Source organism: Phyllobates terribilis, unplaced genomic scaffold, assembly GCF_046119375.1.
Source record: "Phyllobates terribilis strain yellow unplaced genomic scaffold, ASM4611937v1 Scaffold_3__8_contigs__length_932513732, whole genome shotgun sequence".
Classification (NCBI taxonomy): Eukaryota; Metazoa; Chordata; class Amphibia; order Anura; family Dendrobatidae; genus Phyllobates; species Phyllobates terribilis.
Window position 1 is genome coordinate 906,573,976 of NW_027362763.1, and position 23,938 is coordinate 906,597,913.

A 23,938-nucleotide genomic window follows, 5' to 3' on the forward strand; every position below is an offset into this window, starting at 1 on the left:
GCTGTATGTGTCCCACAAGTGGCCATAAAGCCTGCTAATCCTGTTATGATCTATTGTGGGGGTGACTGATATCTATATATTGGGTCTGTACAGATCCTAATTGATCCCCCGATCCCCCTTGTCTGCATCAGAGTTGGTTATACCAGTGGGATAGGATCATACCACATTAATGGTTCTTATTGCCATACTCTTTGGGGCATCTCTGTCCTTGTTGGAATATATTGTGATTACATGTTCTTTTCTAGTACATTCAGAGTGTATATTTTATATATGTGGTGCATTTAGTTACCTACTGTACTCTGGGTTCTATTTTAATATCATCTCAATAAAGATTATCATTTTTAACCCCTCGACTATAATTAAACATTATTAGTAGGGTACCACACTAGCTTCATATAGTATCCCACCATTCCCAGAAATGGCTGAAGGTGTTCCTTGGAAACTGGTTTCGGACAATTTTGGACTGCCTACACCTTATTCACTTGCAGCTTTACTTTGTTTCTTCCAACGATATAGCCCAGGTATTTTCCCTTCTTTTTCTCAATGGTACACTTCTTTGGGTTTATGGTAAGCCTCACTTTCCTCAGCGCATCCAGCATGGTCTGGACTTTCTGCAGATGACTTCCCCAATCCGGGCTGAATATTACAATATCTTCGAGGTAAGCTGCGGCATACTTTTTGTGAGGGGCTAGGGTCCGGTCTATGGCCCTCCAGAATGTAGCTGGGGCTTCTTGCAGCCTGAATAGAATTCTGGTCTATTGGAAGCTACCGTCAGGTGTAAAAGAGGCCGTCTTTTACTTTGCACTTTGAGAGAGAAGGATTTGGGAGTAACCTCTCGTTAGGTCCAGGGCGGTGATGTATCTGGCTGACCTTCGCTTCTCCATGAGATCATTAATGCAGGGTATTGGATACACAACACATTTCGACATCACATTTAGTTTCCTGTGGTTGTTGCAGAAACGCTACTCTCCTGCAGGCATCCGCACATGTGTTTCCATCAGGATTTCATGTTCAACCACCTACCTACGTCCTTGCAACTTCGAGAACAGGTCCCTATTCCGCTGAAGTAGTTCTCGGCACTGTTGTTTCTGGGCTGGTGACAGTGTCTCTGTCACTGTGACATTTTCAGTGTCCCCTTCTGGCTTGTCCAGCCCACATGGAGGTTCAACGGGATCCCTCTGTTGCCCTGCTTTGATGGATACCGGCATGAGAGAATTTTGGACGAAAGAGGTGGTAGCACTTAACTGGCCGGTGGGACAGGACTTGCAATATCTTAGGATTTCTCTGTGACATCTGAGCCAATAGAACCTCTGCATAACTCGTTCTTGAGTTTTGTCACCTAAGACATGTGAATGGGCTCTATCCAGCACCCTTTGTCTATAGGGTGGTGGTACCAACAACTGCTCCACTATTTCCTCCCTCACTTTATTAACTTGTACAATAAGACCCCACGCAACATAAAATAGGGAAACCTGGTGTCAGCCCCCGACTCCTGTGCTATGCCGTTTATGACGGTTACCTTGTTGAACACTTCTTTTAGCCATAGGTTTCTATGTTGAGTGAACCCCAAATTTTCTCTGGTCACCCCATATCTCAGGAATGTCTGCCTCAGGGAATACTATGTGCTCCTCTTTTCCCATTACACAGAAGGGAAAGCCCTCAGACTCTGTGGTTGGTGAGACTATTTTAGGGCCAACCCGTTTCTTACTCGAGTAATCCAGGTCTCCACCCCTCCCCCACAAGTCCCAAAACAACACAAAGTCCCGGCCTATGATTGGGTGCAACAAATCCAGGACCACGCCGACCTAATGGGACTTAGTACCTTGGGCCTTCTCAATGACCACTCTGGCCACCGGATAGTCTTTAGCTTCCCCGTGAATTCAGAAGACGCCAACCTTCCTAGGGATCAATTGGAGAGGGAGTGTGGCCCTTACGAGGGTCATTGAACTTTCTAAGTCTAGTAGTCCAGTCATTTGCAGGCCATTCACTGTTACAGGACAAGTTTGGGGCCCCTTGCCAGGTGGACAGTCCACACTGCAACCTGGATAGGCGTAGAAGGAACACTGGCGTCCTATGCTACAGTCCATTTGCTCGGTGGTCAGGGGACAATGGGCTGCTATATGACCTGGACTGTGACATTTCCAGCAAATTACATCCCCTGATGAGGGCCTTGGCATGATCTCTACCGCCCCCTTGGACTTTGGACCCCCACCCTCTTTTTAATCTCCTCCCTCCAGAATGGAATGGGTTGCCTCCTCACGAATCCGTTGACCCCGATACCTTTTCGATTAGTCCAACCAAGTCATCTGCATTCTGGGGATCTCCCCGGGCAACCCAAGTCTGCGCGAAGGGAGTGCACGAACCGGTCCATTACAACTCGTTCCACCATCTGCGCTGGGGTAGAGGACTCCGGCTGTAACCACTTTTGGATGAAGTGCAGCAGATCATACATTTGGGAGCAAGGGGCTTTGTCACGATGATAGGCACAGCGCTGGACCCGTTGTGCCCTGACATTCATTGTCACCACCAAGCGTGCCAAAATTTCTGTTTTCAGTTATTCGTATTCTTTGGAGTCCTGTAAAGCCAAATCATAGAAGGCCTTTTGTGGCTTCCCCGTTAAGTATGGTGCCAGGACTTCTGCCCACGGCTCTGGTGGAAGTTTCTCTCTATCGGCAACCCTTTCAAAAACTGTTAAAAAGGCCTCTATGTCATCACCCGGAGTCATTTTCTGTGCGACTCTCCTCACCGCCTTCCGGACAGAGAAATCATCAGCTGACAATGGCGTTTGAGCCACTGCCATGCCGCGAACTGCCTCTGTGAGTAAATCAGTCTGCTGCTGTTGTGAACTCTGTTGCTGGTACTGTTGGAGCTGCTTCTTGTGCTTCTGCTGCAGCTGTTGCATAAGCAGCTTACATGTCTCCTGTTGTGCCAGCTGTTGCTGCTGCATTTGCTCCTGATACTGCTGCTGCTCCTGATGCTTCTGCAGTTGTTGCTGTTGGAGCTGCTTCTGCTCCCTGTGCTGCTGTTGCTCCCATTGCTGCTGGAGCTGCCGCTGCTGTTGCTCCCAGTGCTGTTGCAGCTGCTGTAGGTGCTGCTGGTGTTGGCTTTGGACCAGGTGCTTGATCACTTCCTCCATTTTGTCTGACTGCTGTTCCATGCTCACAGCCACCTTCACCCAGGACATGCAGTCTGTTCACAGCCGACACACTTGCTTCCTGGGGATCTTGCCCACACTTCTAACACCAACTGTGGTAGATCCACTCACTTGGTTGCACATAGAGGTACACAGGAATGCTGTTTCTTTAAATCTTCTGCTGAGTTTATTAAGAGCACTGCAGAAACTACAGCAATGTTAGCAAAACACGGCCTTCCTGGCCTAACAGGAAAAACAAAACATAACCATAACGTATGGCACTGTCCTTTTTGCTATGGGTACCAGCTCGTTTCAGGAACAAACAATCCCAGGTCTGTCTTTCCTTCATTTGACCAAAACAGCTCAGAGCTTTTACTTCCAAGCCCTCCCCACTCCAAATGCTCTGAAAGGCTGTGATTTTATCCTCTGAGTATGTACTACTATTCCCTTTCTACAGGTGTTTAATCACCCTAGCACCAAGATGGCTGATTAACCCATTCATCAAGTGACCTACAAAAGGAATGGCAAATGGCAGCTGGGGTGAAGTGCACGCAAGAACAGTTCATAACAGGCTCCTAGAGGCAGGCCTCAAGTCATGTAAAGGTAGAAAAAGCCTTTCATCAATCAGACGCAAAGGAGAGCCAGGCTGAAGTTTGCCAAAGACCATAAGGATTGGACCATAGAGGACTGGAGTAAGGTAATCTTCTCTGATGAGTCTAATTTTCAGCTTTGCCCAACACCTGGTCATCTAATGGTTAGACGGAGACCTGGAAGGCATACAAGCCACAGTGTCTTGCACCCACTGTGAAATTTGGTGGAGGATTGGTGATGACCTGGGGATTTAGGCTGGAATTGGGCAGGTTAATCTTTGCGAAGGACGTATGAATCAAGCCGCATACAAGGTTATCCTTGAAAAACCCTTGCTTCCTTCTGCTCAGGCAATGTTCCCCAACTCTGAGGACTGTTTTTTCCAGCAGGACAATGCCCCATGCCACACAGCTAGGTCAATCAATGTGTGGATGAAGGAGCACCACATCAAGACCCTGTCATGGCCAGCCCAATCTCCAGACCTGAACCCCATTGAATACCTCTGGAATGTAATCAAGAGGAAGATGGATAGTCACAAGCCATCAAACAAAGAAGAACTGCTTACATTTTTTGTGCCAGGAGTGGCATAAGGTCAACCAAAATCCGTATGAAAGACTGGTGGAAAGCATGCCAAGATGCATGAAAGCTGTGATTAAAAATCATGGTTATTCCACCAAATATTGATTTCTGAACTCTTCCTGAGTTAAAACATGAGTATTGTTGTTTCTAAATGAATAAGAACTTGTTTTCTTAGCATTATTTGAGGTCTGAAAGCACTGTTTCTTTTTTATTATTTTGACGATTGCTCATTTGCTGCAAATAAATACAACATTTTTAACTTTGAATTTCGGAGACATGTTGTCAGTAGTTTATAGAATAAAACAACAATGTACATTTTGCTCAAAAATATACCCTATAAAGAGAAAAATCAGAGAAAATGAAAATTTTGCAGTGGTCTCTTAATTTTTGCCAGAGCTGTATATATATGCACACACAATAGCTGATAATATACGCAAACACATGTATACAGTTGAAACCAGAAGTTTACATACACTATGTAAAAAGACACATATGCATGTTTTTCTCAATATCTGACATGAAATAAGAATAAACTCTTCCCGTTTTACATCAATTAGGATTACCATAATTTTTAATATTTGCCAAATGCCAGAATAATGAGAGAGAGAATGTTTTAAGGCATTTTTATTACTTACTGCAAAGTCAAAAGTTTACATACATTAAGATTACTATGCCTTTAAACAAGTCTGGACTGCCCATATGATGTCATGTATTTGGAAGTTTCTGTTTTTTCAACATCTGAGTTAATTAGGGACACACCTGTGGATGTATTTTAATGCACACCCGAAACACACTCCTTCTTTGTATAGCATCATGGGAAAGTCTAAAGAAATCAGCCAAGATATCCGGAAGAGAATTGTGGACTAGCACAAATCTGGCTCATCCTTGAGTACAATTTCAAGATACCTGAAGGTGCCTCGTTCATCTGTACAAAAAATTATACGCAAGTACAAACAAGATGGGAATGTCCAGCCATCATACCGCTCAGGAAGGAGACTGGATCTGTGTCCTAGAGATGGATGTGCTTTGGTCCGACACGTGCATATCAACCGAAGGACAAAAGCAAAAGACCTTGTGAAGATGATGGCGGAAGCTCGTAAGATTGTGTTATTATCCACAGTGAAACGAGTACTGTATCAACATGGGCTGAAAGGCCACTCTGCTATGAAGAAGCCATTATTCCAAAAGAAACATAAAAAAGACAGATTAATGTTTGCAAATGCACACAGGAACAAAGACCTTAATTTTTGGAGACATGTCCTGTGGTCTGATGAAACTAAAATTGAATGTTTTGGGCATAATGACCATTGTTCCGTTTGGAGGAAAAAGGGAGAATCTTGAAAGCCTAAGAATACCATCCCAACTGTGAAACACGGGGGTAGCAGCATCAGGTTGTGATGTTGTTTTGCTGCAGGAAGAACTGGTGCACGTCACAAAATAGATGGCATCATGAGAAAAGATTATGTGGCGACACTGAAGCAACATCTCAAGACATCAGCCAGGAAGTTAAAGCTTGGGCAGAAATGGGTCTTCCAAATGTACAATGACCGGAAGCATACTGCCAAAATGGTAACAAAGTGGCTTAAGGATTACACAGTCCATGTTTTGGAGTAGCCATCACAAAGCCCTGATCTCTATCCTATTGAAAATTTATGGGCAAAGCTGAAAAGGCAGGTTCGAGCAAGGTGACCTACAAACCTGGATCAGTTACACCAGTTTTGTCAGGAGGAATGGGCCCAAATTCCAAGCAACTATTGTGAGAAGCTTGTGGAAGGATATCCCAAACATTTGACCCAAGTCATTCAGTTTAAGAGTAATGGTGCAAAATACTAATGAAATGTATGTAAACTTTTGACTTTGCAGTAAGTAATAAAAATGCCTTAAAACATTCTCTCTCTCATTATTCTGGCATTTGGCAAATATTAAAAATTATGGTAATCCTAATTGATGTAAAACGGGAAGAGTTTATTCTTATTTCATGTCAGATATTGAGAAAAACATGCATATGTGTCTGTTGATATAGTGTATGAAAACTTCTGGTTTCAACTGTATGTATGTATGAATGTACGTACCTATTTGTGTGTATCCACACACATACATGCGCGCACACACACACACGCAAACACAATAGATAGTAATGTATACATACACACACAAACATATATGTGTCCAGGTCTGAAATGTCAGCCTCTAGGAATGACAGATTGCGTTCACTAGTATACCATATAGCGATAAGATAAACATTATGTTAGACCTTTTTTAATTTAAGCTTTCTTCACGCTAGGATCAATTAATCTGTTTGAGAAGGATCTTTTATTAAAAGGAAGCTGTAAGATGAACCGTTATATAACAAGATCTGGAGGCAGATTCTCAGAGAGACCCATAGATCTTAACAGCTTATTTACATATTAAGAAAAACATGGCTTTCTCTGGAATAAGACATCGGATCACACTATTTGTAGATTTGCATCTTGAAACGTTTTTATTTTTGCCTTTTTTGCACAACGATTGATGTTTTTATCAGTTTTTTGTAAACACAATAAACCTTATTGGAATAAATTTGTTTTTCAGGTAGTAGTTCGAGAACTTCTTGCACAGTACACAAGGCAGTATGAGGAAAGCCCAGTATTTGGTCTTCTCAGAAGTTGGATCAGCTCCATTGGTGATCGGCTAAGAACAAGGTTTGCATATGCAGTGTTTATTTTAATTAATATACAAGGCTATTACATATTGATATTTACATCTAGGGGCATAATAATATTTTCTTTAATTGCATAACTACATCAAAGTAAAAGGTCTTGCTATAATTTAGGCCTGCCTTCATGAGCAGTTGATCCGATGAACAACCATTTGTGTGAACATATTTACCCGACTTACTGGTCCATGTAGACATGCCTGCTATCCATATTAAAGAAAAGCAGACGCTCATTTGTTGCTTGGGTTCTTCTCATTTGTCCAATCTTCTATTTCTTTACCTCAGAGATAATATATATTTGATTTGTATGCTTTTGTCATTTATGTTTCCCTTTTTTGGCAATTTTTCATGTGAAATTTGATGCGGTGTTAATTATTTCTATGGACAATATACATGTTCATCATTTCCATACTTACGACTTTAAGGCTATGTTCACATTAAGCATTTTTCTGCTTTTTTTCTGTAGCCAAAACCTGCTTTCTTGGCAGGAAAAACAATGCGTTCAAAACTCCTGTTCTTTTTATATCTTTACTGCTTTTTTGCAGCATTTCATTGCTATTTTTTTTTTGCTGCATTTTTTTGGGTGCAGGTTACATGTGTGCTTTTTCTCCAGTACATGTTTAATAAAGTTAGTTTTATTCATCAAAAATGCCTCGGAAAATGCTGCAAAAGGTTTTTTGCATCATTTTTTCACTTTTTCACTGCTTTCTATGGCTGAAAAAACGCTGAAAAAAATGCTGAAAGAATTGGCATTCTTCAAAAATAAGCTCATTCAGGAATCTATGCCTATATATAAACAGGCTGTAACCCAATATGAATATCAAAACATAAATACAGGCACTCAGAAAAGCTCAACAACCAGAGTATATTAGACCACAAATATTTATTAATTATATACAAATTCTAACAATAAAACCAAACACAGAACTGCTAAAAACGGGGATACACGCTCCTTATATGATATTGTCCATGATTGCAATCATATATTCATTTAAATGTGCATGGACATAATGATTAGAAAAAATGCAAGAAATTACTATACAGTCATGAAAATATGTTATACTGCACCAATTAATCAAACAGCAATAAATTGTAAAGTGACCAGCGCCTATAAAATCAAAATAAATGACAACTCATTTATCCAATGCCGACTATATTAATATATTATTCTGCACCCATTCATCTAACAACAGTAATTGAGATCTGCCATTCGGCAGTACACCCTATTTAAATGCACCTTCCTCTTACCATAAACACACCCCCTGACGAAGAAAAGGGCAAAACACGCGTTGGGGTGCCGGGGATCTCTCTCCATGTTGTATACACATATGTAAGTGTACGTAGCTATAACGTCTATACTTACCTGAAAGGGATAAAGTTTGGAGCTTTGCAGACACTTGCACCTTCTATCACCTTCATCTCTTCTGTGATTACTGTAACCTCATTGTTTATTTTGTCCTTCTTTTCTTGACATTTGTCTTTATAGCTAAATGTTATATATTGTTATATTTAGGGACATTTGATATTTTATAAATCAATAGCTATTCATTTATTGGGCATTTTTCTAAAAGGCTGGTATTACTATTGTGCTGTAATTTACCTCAATCTGATATGCACTAGTCATTCTACAACTTATTGTGGTCAGATCGATTGATGCAATGTAATATGTTAATATAGTTTACGTTCAACACCAACCTATCATTTACCTTGACCTGTATGCACCTGTCACTTTACCAAACTGCTGTGGTCTGGATCAATTATTATTGTTAGATGAATGAGTGCAGAATAATATATATATAATTAATTTTGACATATAGGCACTAGTCACTTTACAGTTTATTGCTGTTTGATTAATTGGTACCGTATAACATATTTTCATGACTGTATAGTAATTTCTTGCATTTTTTCTAATCATTTTGTCCATACACATTTAAATGAATATATGATTGCAATCATGGACAATATGATATAAGGAGCGTGTATCCCCGTTTTTAGCAGTTCTGTGTTTGATTTTATTGTTAGAATTTGTATATAATTAATAAATATTTGTGGTCTAATATACTCTGGTTGTTGGGCATTTTTGAGTGCCCTTATTTATGTTTTAAGAATTAACATGCTGCAGATTTGCGAAACGCTGTATGTTCAGATTCAGTCAGGAAAAAAAAAACAATCGTGTACATGAGATTTCTAAAATCTCGTAGTTTTTGCTGGTACTGTAAAAAGCAGCTTTTAAATTTGCATAGAAAAGTGCAGCAAAATCTCTGTATGTGAACATAGTCTTATAGTTATAGCAAGAAGCTATGTTAATTTATTTAGTTTTTTAAACATAGTAATACTGGATCTTCCTTGCAATTGTATATTAATATAAAGATGATGTAATCAATACAAAATAGGAATAATATTTTGCAAAATATGCACCAAAATCACGTTTCCTTCAGTGGAAAATGTAAATTCTCGGACTGCATCTCAATGAGATTCAGTTGTGGGGCTTTTACTTGACCATTTATTTCCTCTTGATTTTTTTCAGCTGCATTTATTAATCTTTACCTCTAATTATGAGCGTTATATTTTACAATACAGTGTTATTTAGCCCCCTTGAATAATGATGATTATGTGGCTGCTAAGGATAACAGACACAGATCTGCAGACGTTCAGATCCACCTCCTACCAATTCATGTTCTGTTTATATTCATATAGCTTAGGAATAGATCTACATGAACATAAAAGATTGGTGATAATGTCAGTGATCATAGAAACATAGCTCTGGTAATTAAATCCTAATATAGCCAAACGTGGTAAGAATTTGTAGCTTGCTGACATATGGTGCATTGTAGTAATTTATTTATATTCGTTTCAACTCAGACTAGCTAATCTCTATTTTATTGTGAAATGCAGAATTTGCAATAAAAACACAATTTATTGTTTAATACTAATAAATTAGGAACAATTAGTTCAGTTTTTGTCAAATATTATTCACAGGTGAAATGATTGTGTAAAATGAAACTGCAATGCCATTTTCCTCCAGCAGGGACCACTTCAGACCGTGGAAGTATAAGGCTTTGTTCCTGATACATTGTAATGTGCCTTTGGGCTCAGCATTCGGCATACTTTTATGTGTATTTAATTTGTTTTTGTGTGTGCTGTGCCAATACATTTAACATGTCAATTATCTAGAATCTGGATTCCTGCACAGTGAAGATGCATATTCTATACATTATTTCGTCACATAACCTTTACTAATATTAGAGATACGAGCACTCAATTTAGTGTACAGAGAGATATGTTTGCTTTACATATCATTATCATTGCTACTAGCAAGTAAAAGTTACTTAAATTAATAGCTATATAACATTTTTGAAATATACAAAAGAGTATCATTGGTAATGTAGTTATGGATTTTGGTAGATCTGTGAACAAACTAACTTGTTTCATGATTGCAGAAATTGTAAGATCTTTGCCTATCTTTTCTCCTCCTCAATAATTTTTACACATTATTCTACAAAAATAGTGGAAAAAGTCTTAGGCTATGTGCCCACGATGCAGAAATGCTCCGGATTTTTTCCTGAGCGTTTCTGCATCTCCCTGGCAGAAAAAACGCATGCGGATTGTACATGCGGATTGTACATGCGTTTTTTCTGCAAGGTAGAAGCGTTTTGAACATGCGATTTCGCACGCGGGTTGTTAAGCGCTTTCCAAGCGATTTTAGCATCACTTGGAAAGTGCTTGACAACTTAGTCACACTATATAAATCCATGCAACCGGCATGGATTTTATATAGCGTGACCAAGTTAGTTAAAAAAAAAGAATAAAAATGGTAAAAAAAAATAAAAAAAAACATTATACTCACCTTCCGATGGCCCCCAGTCTCCTTCACCGATGCGTCCGGTCTCGCGGTGGTGTAAAAGGACCTTCCATGACGTCATTTAGTCATGTGACAGGTCACACGACCGCCGATGTCAGCGGTCTCGTGACCTGTCTCATGATTGAATGACGTCATGGCAGGTCCTTTAACTCCATCGCGAGCCACCAGGAAGCCAAGACGTACCGGATAGAAGACCGCGGGCCATCAGAAGGTGAGTATAATATGTTTTTTTTTTATTTTAAATTCTTTTTTTTTTACAGGTACTATGGTACCCGGGTCTGGAGGAGAGTCTCCTCTTCTCCAGACCCGGGTACCATCCGCAATTTGAATTGCTTAATATCCGCATGTGCACATGTAGTCATGCGGATATTAAGCGATTCAATGCAAGTCAATGGTGGCAAAAATGCAGTGATTCTGCAAAATAATTGGTAGTGCTCCGGATTTTTCCGCAATGATAATCCACAGCGGAAATTTCCGCAGCATGTGCACAGCACATGCGGATTATCATTGGGGGACATGGCAGGCCTTCTACCAAGCGTTTTTTAAGCGTTTCTGTGGCAGAATTGCCGCTGCGGAATTGCCGCTGCAGAAACGCTTAAAAAACGCATAGTGGGCACACAGCCTTATGATGAGTAATAACTATGGTCAACTATGGTTTTCTTAGGCTGTGTTCACACGTTACGGCTTTTTGCCTTGCAAAGCGATGTATTTTGCCTCGATTGCGGGACAAAAGTGCAACACAGCCATAATGTATGAACACAGCCTTAGAGTTCCTCTTTTAATAAGCTAGGAAATATGAGGCAGTATGTTATTTCTTATAAGGCTGTGGTCCCAGTAAAGCTTTCTGTATGTTATTTTATCATTTCACAGGAAACTCTACTGAGCACTAGTGATGAGCACAAGTGCTTGTTACTTGAGTTTGTCTAGGGTGCTCGGCTATGCACAGAGTATCGCGGGTGTTGTAGTGACATGTTCGAGTCCCGCGGCCACATGTTTCACAGCTGTCAGCCACAAAACATGCGGGGATTTCCTGCCATACACGGGCAATCCGCGCATGTGGCTGTCTAACAGGCACAAAACATGCGGGCGCGGGGACTTGAACTTGTCACTCGAGCACCCGCGATACTCTGTGCTTAGCCAAACACCCTAGGCAAACTCGAGTAACGAGCACTTGCGCTCATAATTACTGAGCATCCAAACACATTCTCTGTGAACCATTAAAGGGGTTGTCTGTTTTTTAGAAAAAAAAAGGCGATGGGTAGATGGTGCTTTAAAATAAGAAAATAACAAAATAAGCTATTTTTACCTCCTGAAGCTTTACTAATTGAAGCCTATTAGGCTAATTTTTCTCTGAAAACAGACAATCCCCTTTAATCAAATCTGCTCTGACTTTTCTAGAGAATGGAACCAGCTGAGAATCTTGTACTCATGGAAGACCTCAAAGGTTTCATCTGCTGTTATAGGCAGGAATTAAGTTGATGGAGGCCAAAGTCAAAGCTTTTAGATCTTGTTGTTTGTTCCCAAGCCAAATGGCAAAGCGGGCAGGACAGGTTGAGGTCATTAAAGAGGTTTTCCAGGACCATTTTATTTTTCCACTATGGGCCTATGAACGAACAGGCCAGTAGTTGCTATCTACCTTTCTGTTCAACCCAAACTGATCCTACTGGCAATTCTGCAGCTCATGTCAGCAGAACAGGTCTTCGGCGCTGCTCTGTCGATGGGGCGTGATAGTTGGCTCCCAACAGTTTGACAGCTGGCACCCCATTGCCTATCAGCAGTCACATCAGCAGACCAGAAGAGAAGCAGCTGATCTGTCGATGTGATTTACCTGCAGGAGAGGTCTGTAACCACTCTAAGCCTGCAGAGATCGGCAACAGGCAGAGCAGGCAAATGGTTAACTACTACCTGTTCGTTATTTGGCCCATAGTAAAAAAATAAAATAGTCCCGGAGAGCCCCTTTATCTGAGCTAAAGATTACAAGCAATAAAACAGTCATTGACAGTCAAGATAATTGGAAATCTGGGTGTATAAACATAAGTGTGCAGTGTACAGGAGTGTGGAAAAGTGTTTGCCCCCTTCCTGATTTTTTATTGTTCTGCATGTTTGTCACACTTAAATCTTGCAGATCACAAAACAAATTTAACTATTTGACAAAGATAACACAAGTAAACACAGAATGCCGTTTTTAAATTAAGGTCTTTATTATTAAGGGAAAAAGATATCCAAACCTACAGGGCCCTGTGTGAAAAAGTGATTGCCACCTAAACCTAATAACTGGTTGGGCCACCCAACAACAACTGCAATCAAGCATTTGCAATAACTGGCAATGAGTCTTTTACAACGCTCTGGAGGAATTTTGGCCCACTCATCTTTGCAAAATTGTTGTAATTCAGCCACATTGGAGGGTTGCCAAGCATGATCCGCCTTTTTAAGGTCATGCCACCGCATCTCAATCGGATTAAGGTCAGGACTTTGACTAGGCCACTCCAAAGTCTTAATTTTGTTTTTCTTAAATCATTCAGAGGTGGACTTGCTGGTGTGTTTTGGATCATTGTTCTGCTGCATAACCCAAATGCGCTTCAGCTTGAAGTCACGAACAGAAGGCCGTACATTCTCCTTCAGAATTTTTTTGGTAGACAGCAGAATTCATGGTTCCATTTACCATAGCAAAACAGCCACAGTCCATCACACTACCACCACCATATTTTACTGTTGGTATAATTTTCCTTTTCTGAAATGCTGTGTTACTTCTGTAATGCGACATACGCCTTCCAAAAAGTTCAACTTTTGTCTTGTCAGTCCACAGAGTATTCTCCCAAAAGTCTTGGCGATCATCATGTTTTCTGGCAAAACTTAGATGAGTCTTTTATGTTCTTTTTGCTCATAAGTGGTTTTCGTCTTGTAACTCTGCCATGCATGCCATTTTTGCTCAGTGTCTTTGTTATGGTGGAGTCATGAACACTGACCTTAACTGAGGCAAATGAGGCCTGCAGTTCTTTGGATATTGTTGTGATGATGATGTTGTTTGGATGTTGTTGTGGGTTTTTTTGTGACCTCTTGGATGAGTTGTCGCTGCACTCTTGGGGCAAGGTTCACCACTGTTCCATGTTTTTACCATTTGTGGATAATGGCTCTCACTGTGATTCGCAGGAGTCATAAAGCTTTCGAAATTTCTTTATAAACTTTTCCAGCCTGATAGATCTCAAATACTTTTGTTTCTCATTTGTTCCTGAATTTTTTTGGATCACAGCATGATGTCTAGCTTTTGAGGATCTTTTGGTCTACTTCACTTTGTCAGGCAGGTCCTATTTAATTGATTTCTTGATTGAGAATAGGTGTGGCGGTAATCAGGCCTGTGTGTGGCTAGGGAAATTGAACTCCGCTTCCCAAAGATGTGATAAATCACAGTAAATTTATGTTTTAAGTGGGGGCAATCACTTTTTCACACAGCGCCCTGTAAGTTTGGATTTCTTTTTCCCTTAATAATAAAGTCCTTCATTTAAAAACTGCATTTTGTGTTTACTTGTGTTATTTTTGTCTAATATTTGAATTTGTTTATGTGATCTGAAACATTTAAGTGTGACAAACATGCAAAGAGTAAGAAATCAGGAAGCAGGCAAACACTTTTTCACACCACTGTATCTTAAAGCGTTAACAAAGTAGCACTCCACCTCTAAGCCACAGGCGGTTTTAATTGCAGCAGGATCTTGCATTCCTATACACATGCAGACTTTTGTCTCTTAGAGAGGAGTTCACATTGGCAGGGTCCTGTATAACGAAAGATGCCTTATTGTGGCTACCAGGAACACATGAATTGGTCAATTTATGCACTTAGATTTCTCATTTATTTCTATTTTCTATAGCAGTAATGCTATTCAAATTTCATATATTTCCTGAAATATATATATATTATATTTCCATATATAGCTGCTCCTAGTAAGCACCTGTACACACCTATTTCTTGTTTTGAAAGTGCAGGTTATTTTTTCTGTCTGTATCTTAAAGAGCAGTGCAAAGTAAGTAGTAAGCTTTATGTCTATGAGGCTGTCAATTTTGGGTCAGTAGATATGTGGCCAGTCTGTGCACGGATTGTGAGACATGGATGTGTAATACTGGCCTTAAAGAGGTGTGGAAAATTTGTCAGATTCGACTGCTCTGTAAGGTATTGTATTAGTTACAATTAGTTATTTTTTCTCTATATGGAGAAAGGCAGGACATAGAAATAGAAAAACAAGCTAACTGCATACCGGTCTATGAGGCCGATTCAATAAGACTGTCATTGTGCACTCCAGTCTTAGGGTATTTGCAAACGTTAAATATTTTAAGCATTTTTGTCATGTTTTTTCTCAAAAACTGAAGGATTTCCTAATACCAGCGACTTGAATGAGGTTCCTGAAGTCTCATGCACACATTGCTTATTTTTTCCTTGCAGATTTGAAGGAGTTTCAGCTCTGCAGCATGCCAGTTCGTTCAACGTTTTTGCAGTGCTTATCACCCATTCCAATGCATGGGAAAAATGAAAGTAAAAAATGCATTAAAAATGCAAGGAAAAAATGCACATATTTTACGCAGTATTTTTCCTGCAACACAACAGTATTTACAGCAGATTTTTCTGCTGCAAATCCTGAAGGTGTGCAGATATCCTTAGTGATGGGCTCGATGGAGGACAATCGATGGAGGTGCATACCACTTAATATATTCTGCGCATCTTCTCAGTGCTGTGCATCATTGTGTACCTGATCCAAGCAGCATTTTTGGCATGAAAAACAGAAGTTTTTCTGAGTTTAATGGGCATGCTTCTCCCTAGCTCTACGCATTTTGGCAGAGCTGCTACAAACTGATGTGACAATGACAAAACACGCAAAATCTTTGTACAACTCCAAGATGCACAAAAATGTTGAGACTTTTCAGTGCCTTATACCACAGTTTTCTGGCATAAAAGCTTTGATGAATCGCCCCTGAGGAGTCTATGGACCAGCTGGTAGTGTTTTGGCTGCCATTAATAAGACTAGGAATCAAATTACCTTTAATCATAGCATCATGAGCAGACACAGAATGATATGTGAAAATTCCCTCTGCTGGTAAATTTGATTTCTGAAACGGAACTGTAGTTAAGCATTTGATTTTTTTATTGTTTTATATGATAGAAATATGTCTCCATAATGCCCAGGAAACATTTTCAGTCAATTCTCACACATTCGCATACATTCACCTATTTCCTGTAATGCTGATTGCGTTATTTACAGGACAATTCTGGTTTTTATATATATCAATGCTATATACTGTAATTAATCCAATGTAACACTTTTTAAATTATATTTAACAAAATGTGTACTGCTTTGCCGGATATAGCACATTATCCAAATATAGTACTAAGATATAGACATTGTTCATTTGTATTCAAAAGAGGAAATTGCTAGCATAAAATACCTGAAACTATCATTATGATTCATAGTCATAGGACTGAAAGTAAGCAAACAAGCAATCACAGTGCAAAGAGAAAAAGAAATGAAATCATTCAGCTATAACTAAAACCGCAAAAAAGGCTAATAGATTACATAAAGTCATACAGCTATATTCTGCTTAATTAGTTAATGAAGCTTATAGAGTGAACCTTGCAGACTCGTTACCAGATTCATCTATGGTGAATGGTATTTCATATCCTGATATAAATCCTGATTTCCTGATTTATACAATGTATGACAATGAAGGGGGCTTTGGTGTTCTCCCAATACACTGGGTTTATCTTGGGCATCTTCAGCTGTCTAAGCTTTTGTTTCTCCTGTAGACTATGCATTGCAGTCTTAATCCTTTTATGGTTGCCCTGTCAAAATTAGCTTGGATATCCTACCGAGAGGGTGTGCTATTAAGGAGAGCTTTAGAGGCAGCTTTGTTTTAAGGCTAAGCCTCTATGGCACACATGTCAAACTCTGGCCCGTGGGACAAATCTGGCCCTCAGGGTGGTTTTATTTGGCCCGCGACACCATAACCACCACCTCTATGTGGGGGGCCATTATTCTGTATGGAGGACTATGTGGTGCCCATAATACTGTATGGAGGATTATGTGGGGCCATTATTCTGTACAGAGGACTATGTGGGGCCCATTATTCTGTATGGAGGACTATGTGGGGTCCATTATTCTGTATGGAGGACTATGTGGGGCCCATTATTCTGTATGGAGGACTATGTGGGGCCCATTATTCTGTATGGAGGACTATGTGGGGCCCATTATTCTGTATGGAGGACTATGTGGGGCCCATTATTCTGTATGGAGAACTATGTGGGGCCCATTATTCTGAATGGAGGACTATGTGGGGCTCATTATTCTGTATGGAGGACTATGTGGGGCCCATTATTATGTATGGAGGACTATGCGGAGCCCATTATTCTGTATGGAGGACTATGTGGGGCCCATCATTCTGTATGGAGGACTATGTGGAGCCCATTATACTGTATACTGGTTGGTCCCCGACTTTGTCCAAATTTTTCATTTTGGCTCTCTGTGTGTTTGAGTTTGACATCCCTGCTCTAAGGCATGATAGAAGTTTGTATGGTTAAAGAAAAATGATCAAATTATCATCCAACAAGATAAAGTAACAGATGTTTGCTTGTTATTAGAAGAGATAATCAAATCTTTTGAAATTCTAATTCGCTAACGTTGCCGAAATTTTCCCAAAATTCTGTTTGAGGCTCATCGATTCACTATGAATTGCGTTGCCATTACTGCAAAGGCTCCAATTGCCCTTAAAAGACAAGTTTAACCCTTTGAGGGCTCCCAGGACTTTAGTCAACCCCTTTCAACATTTTTAATGCAAACACAGCCTTAGCAATGTCAAAATGGTGGTATCCAATTACCGGTTTAATAACACAATACACTGTTGCACTTTTTTTTTTTAATGAAAAATGGCAAAAGAAATGAGCCCGTTTTGTGACTCGATGCCTGTTATGCCAGTGTTTCTACACAGGCGGTGAGCATGGAAGAAGCTATGGCTTTTTGACAAGCAGTGGTCCAGAAATTATCTGTGTTTGGAGAGTAGCAACAGGTTTTTTTTTTTTTTTTTTTAAAAAGGAAAAAACAGTAGCTTTTTAACAAGCAGTGCAAAAATTGTCTTCTTGGGTAACAACAAGAGGTTTGCTGTTTGGAAAGCCATACAAAAACTATCCCTTTTTTGTCAGCAGTTTCAGGTTTATTTACCCTGTGCAGAGTAGGGTTCCCAGCAGAAGTACAATATAGCTATAGAGCATAATGGGCAGGGAGTATGGCGGTCTATCAGCAGTGGTAGCAGCATCAACTGCACAGTATAAAGTATAATGGGACAGGCAAGATTATATCTGGCTGTGTGGGGCCACCACTGGCAGCCCCAGCAGTAGACTATAATTATGGAAGACAGTGGACAGGTAAAAGATGTGTCGATGTCTTTCTGAAATGGCAGTAGGTAAGGGTTCTATACTATCTGGATCATGGCGGACTTGTTTTCCTAGATGCCTCATTCTGTACTGCGCCTTGACTTCCATCTGCTCCACATCTGGCCTAGGAGTTCTTCTGAGAGATTTTCCGGTTTTCTGGAATTCTTACCCACATAGATTCTGACCATGGTATACAATTTGTTTCCTGGTTCTGGAGGACCCTGTGCAAAATTTCTTTAGACTTCTCTTCTGCCTACCACTCCCAAGGTAATGGGCAAACGGAGAGGATCGATCAATCCATGGAAGAATATCTTCAGCTTTTCTCTAAGCCCCATCAGGACAATTGGCCAGAATTACTTCCTTGGGCTGAATTTGCTCATAGCAAGTGGCAATAACAGTCCAGATAAATCATCAGTGTCCAATAGCAGTGTTGTTGAGGCCACTGCACTTTTGGAATCCATGGCCTGAATATTACGTTATGATTCCCCTGATGAGGTGGATTCTCCAAGGTCCGGGTCAGCAGCATGCACGGGAGGCATTTATGCAGTGGAGTTGGATAGGCCAGACAACTTGTCGAATAGTGAACTTCAGTAGAGCTGGATATGGTGCAGGGATCAGCGAAGCTGAATATGCAGACAGGCACCTTGGAACAGCAGAGCTATGTAGATAGAGGGGTAACTTGAAACAGCGACTCAAAAGTGTGGAACAGCACAGCTGTGTAGACAGACAAGTACTTTGCAGCAGAGCTGAGTTTGTGGACAGCACCTTGGAACAGCAGAGCAGAGATAGTAGAGAAGAAGTTTAATGTAGCAGAGCCAAGTGTGCATACAGCACCTTGGAACTTCACAGATGAGACTTCAGAAAGATACCTTGATGTAGCTGAGCGCGGAGTGTTCAGACAGCTTCTTTGAAGGAGGTTTGGAGGAGTGTTTTTCAGGAGTCACACTTATTATAATTTTAGTAGTGCCCAGTAATCGCAGAGTTGGGTTAGTCAATTGTCTCAGTTCAGAGAACACATGTGGTAGCAGTGTGCTCTACTACTGAAGACTCAGGTGGCGTGCAACCACTTGAGCAGGCTTTAAGAGGCCTAGTGACATGATACCAGCGGTGCAGACACTGTCACCATAGTTACCTGACTCACAAAAGAGCAAAGAAAGATAGCCACTAGAAAGGGAAGGCGCGCAGAGTAGCACTGCAGCCAGGACAGGCGAGTGGCAATTATAAATCTCTCTGACATGCCCGCAGAGCGAGAAGTGCTTATTCATGAACTAACACAAGCATACAATCCTATGTGGTCACTTCAGGTGCAGGACCTTTTGTATGTGACAGACCAAAGGACCTTCACCTTTTCTAGTGTGGTTTTAGTCATGATTTGTGCACAATTGCATACATACAGCTACAGTTCTTCTGCAATTCTAGTAGCACTGCATCAGAAAGAATCCGGTCCTGCATAAACTGCTGTCATTGTCAATCACTGACAGCGGGATTTAACATGCATCGGCCGGAAGCGCATTATTCATGCCGCCCCAGTCATGTGATCGTGGTGCGCTGATGATCCCCGTATCTGTCATCATGATCCTCCTGTGAACGTTCATATGAGATCGGCGTACGTATGAGATTGTGATTTCTGCTATACATAGCAGTGTGTAAGCTGTGCTGTATCCTCCAGCACCATTCCAAAAGCGACTCATGTCGCATTCCTAACTGCGCTGCAGTTTGGCAGAACATGAGAGGATACCGCATGGCAATCAGTTCCAATAATTAGGACCGAAACATTAACTATTTGGATTGCCATTAAAAATAATGTTTCATTTACTAAAATTTGAGTGCTGAGTTCCTTATTTGCTTGTAGACGGGTTGGAACCCTACTCGAGCACCTCATCTCCAAACCAGGGAGTGCTGTATACTTCTACACTGCATGTCCATATAGACGGCTTAGGAGGGTTGATCCTACTGACGGATTCCCTTTAATCAAAATAAATTAGTTTACTAAAAAATAAATATTTATTGCTATTAACCCCTTCACGACTCATGACATATATTTACGTCATTCAGTGGCGACCAAAAGTTTTACTTTTTTTTTTTTTTTTTTTATAGTGTGATTACTTTTGTCTGTTACTTTTTTGTTTTTTTATCCTGGTGATTTTAGTAAACCAGAAGCAAATGGTTGAATACACAGTTACTGTGAAGGGAGAAGTGCACAATAGGGTAAAACCCTAGTTAGTATCTGATGTCGATAAAAGTGCTGTACTGATTTCATACGAAATGAACGAAGAATATGGGGTCAAAGTGAGTCGCCAAACTGTGGTACGACGGCTAAGAGCAGTAGGATTGAATGCACAAGTTCCAGTCAAGAAGCCTTTCATCTCTGCAAAGAACCGGAAGGTCTGACTTGAGTTAGCCAAAGAACACAGCCAATGGAAAGAGACAGATTGGTCTAAAGTGTTGTGGTCATAAGCAGGGGCAAACATACCGCGGGTGCAGCTGGTACAACTGCACCGAGGCCCGAAGTTGGTGGGGGGGCTCTTGCAGGCAGGAGCGTACTGCCCATAGCAGCAGACCACGCAGGGAAAATGGGGCAAGATTATGGGCGGGAGTGAGAGGGGCCCGATGTCAAGCAGCACGGTGCCCCTCTCAATCACGCTCGTAATCATTCTGATACATAGAGTTGGGAGAGAGAGGTGTGCACAGTGCAGGAATTCAAAAAGTGGGCATGCAGGGAGAGAGAGCTGGCCAATGAACTCTTTCCTCACCAGACTGATGAGAGCGCTCGCTGGCTGTAGCCTCTGGCTACTGCAATGCGCGTCCCAATGGTGAATACTCACCTGTAGCCAGGGGCCCGGGCTGCACAGCACACAGGGGTGGGGACAATAGTGGAGGAAGAGCAGAACTTACTGTATGTATTCTGCTTCTTCCACTGTTCCATTCCTAGCAGCATCTGTCAGAGAAAAGGTCGGGGGAGGAGTGCTCACTGCAAGGGGACGCACAGGACAGCACTGTAGCAGAGAGCTGATCTAAATATATGGTGTCCCCATCACCCACAGTGGTTTCTGCAGCCCTCTCAAGCTGATCTCTGCACTATGTGGCTGAACAGCTACACAGTTTATCTGAACACTTGATATAGATTAGTACTTGTGTGTTTGTGTTTTTGTATATATGTATGTGTATGTATATATGTATGTGTATGTATGTATGGTGTGTATGTATGCATGGTATGTGTGTATGTATGCATGGTATGTATGTATGTATGCATGGTATATGTGTATGTATGCATGGTATGTGTGTATGTATGCATGGTATGTATGTATGCATGGTATATGTGTATGTATGCATGGTATGTGTGTATGTATGCATGGTATGTATGTATGCATGGTATGTGTGTATGTATGCATGGTATGTATGTATGTATGCATGGTATATGTGTATGTATGCATGGTATATGTGTATGTATGCATGGTGTGTATGTACAGTACAGACCAAAAGTTTGGACACACCTTCTCATTTAAAGATTTTTCTGTATTTTCATGACTATGAAAATTGTACATTCACACTGAAGGCATCAAAACTATGAATTAACACATGTGGAATTATATACTTAACAAAAAAGTGTGAAACAACTGAAAATATGTCTTATATTCTAGGTTCTTCAAAGTAGCCACCTTTTGCTTTGATGACTGCTTTGCACACTCTTGGCATTCTCTTGATGAGCTTCAAGAGGTAGTCACTGGAAATGGTCTTCCAACAATCTTGAAGGAGTTCCCAGAGATGCTTAGCACTTGTTGGCCCTTTTGCCTTCACTCTGCGGTCCAGCTCACCCCAAACCATCTCGATTGGGTTCAGGTCTGGTGACTGTGGAGGCCAGGTCATCTGGCGTAGCACTCCATCACTCTCCTTCTTGGTCAAATAGCCCTTACACAGTCTGGAGGTGTGTTTAGGGTCATTGTCCTGTTGAAAAATAAATGATGGTCCAACTAAACGCAAACCGGATGGAATAGCATGCCGCTGCAAGATGCTGTGGTAGCCATGCTGGTTCAGTATGCCTTCAATTTTGAATAAATCCCCAACAGTGTCACCAGCAAAGCACCCCCACACCATCACACCTCCTCCTCCATGCTTCACGGTGGGAACCAGGCATGTAGAGTCCATCCGTTCACCTTTTCTGCATCGCACAAAGACACGGTGGTTGGAACCAAAGATCTCGAATTTGGACTCATCAGACCAAAGCACAGATTTCCACTGGTCTAATGTCCATTCCTTGTGTTCTTTAGCTCAAATAAGTCTCTTGTGCTTGTTGCCTGTCCTTAGCAGTGGATTCCTAGCAGCTATTTTACCATGAAGGCCTGCTGCACAAAGTCTCCTCTTAACAGTTGTTGAAGAGATGTGTCTGCTGCTAGAACTCCGTGTGGCATTGACCTGGTCTCTAATCTGAGCTGCTGTTAACCTGCGATTTCTGAGGCTGGTGACTCGGATAAACTTATCCTCAGAAGCAGAGGTGACTCTTGGTCTTCCTTTCCTGGGGCGGTCCTCATGTGAGCCAGTTTCTTTTTAGCGCTTGATGGTTTTTGCAACTGCACTTGGGGACACTTTCAAAGTTTTCCCAATTTTTTGGACTGACTGACCTTCATTTCTTAAGGTAATGATGGCCACTCTTTTCTCTTTACTTAGCTGCTTTTTTCTTGCCATAATACAAATTCTAACAGTCTATTCAGTAGGATTATGAGCTGTGTATCCACCAGACTTCTGCACAACACAACTGATGGTCCCAACCCCATTTATAAGGCAAGAAATCCCACTTATTAAACCTGACAGGGCACACCTGTGAAGTGAAAACCATTTCCGGTGACTACCTCTTGAAGCTCATCAAGAGAATGTCAAGAGTGTGCAAAGCGGTCATCAAAGCAAAATGTGGCTACTTTGAAGAACCTAGAATATAAGACATATTTTCAGTTGTTTCACACTTTTTTGTTAAGTATATAATTCCACATGTGTTAATTCATAGTTTTGATGCCTTTAGTGTGAATGTACAATTTTCATAGTCATGAAAATACCGAAAAATCTTTAAATGAGAAGGTGTGTCCAAACTTTTGGTCTGTACTGTGTGTATATATATATATATATATATATATATATATATATACACACATATATATACATATTTGGTATCTGTGAACTTGTACTGACCTGGAGAATAATGTACATGATAAATAAAAAAGCCAAAAAACAATTGTGGAATTGCACTTTTTTTGCAATTTCACTGCACTTAGAATTTTTTCCCGTTTTCCAGCACTCTGTATGGTAAAATGAATGGTGTCATTCAAAAGTACAACTTGTCCCACAAAAACAAAAGCCGTCATATGACTGTTTTGGGGAGGAAAAAATGTTAACTATCCCTGGAGTGAAGGGGGTTAATTGCTTTGTATGATAAACTAAGATGTCTACATATCTGTAGATTCTCAAAGCCTTATGCAAGAAGACTGTCATTAATCTGTTGGCTTCTTTATAGCCTCTTGTTGTTATATCAGTAGGAAAATTCCTCTCCAACTCCATTTATGAAAATCTGAATAAATCCCTGAATCGACTACCCATCTTCAGAACTATAGTAGCTGTACCCACAACTGGGACATCTTTCCAAGAAGGCATTCAAGCAATATCCCAAAACTTGAATTCATTAAC

The 23,938-nt window shown here is 40.8% G+C and overlaps 1 protein-coding gene across 2 annotated transcripts in view; it reads left to right on the forward strand.

The window, feature by feature from the left end:
- The window catches only part of ACOXL (acyl-CoA oxidase like), a 612,189-nt gene that overhangs the window by 400,209 nt on the left and 188,042 nt on the right, over window positions 1–23,938 (forward strand). For both annotated transcript variants that reach the window (XM_073672763.1, XM_073672762.1), the window contains exon 14: window positions 6,872–6,981. In XM_073672763.1, the coding sequence (XP_073528864.1) occupies window positions 6,872–6,981 (110 nt within the window). The remainder of the gene's footprint in view (window positions 1–6,871; window positions 6,982–23,938) is intronic.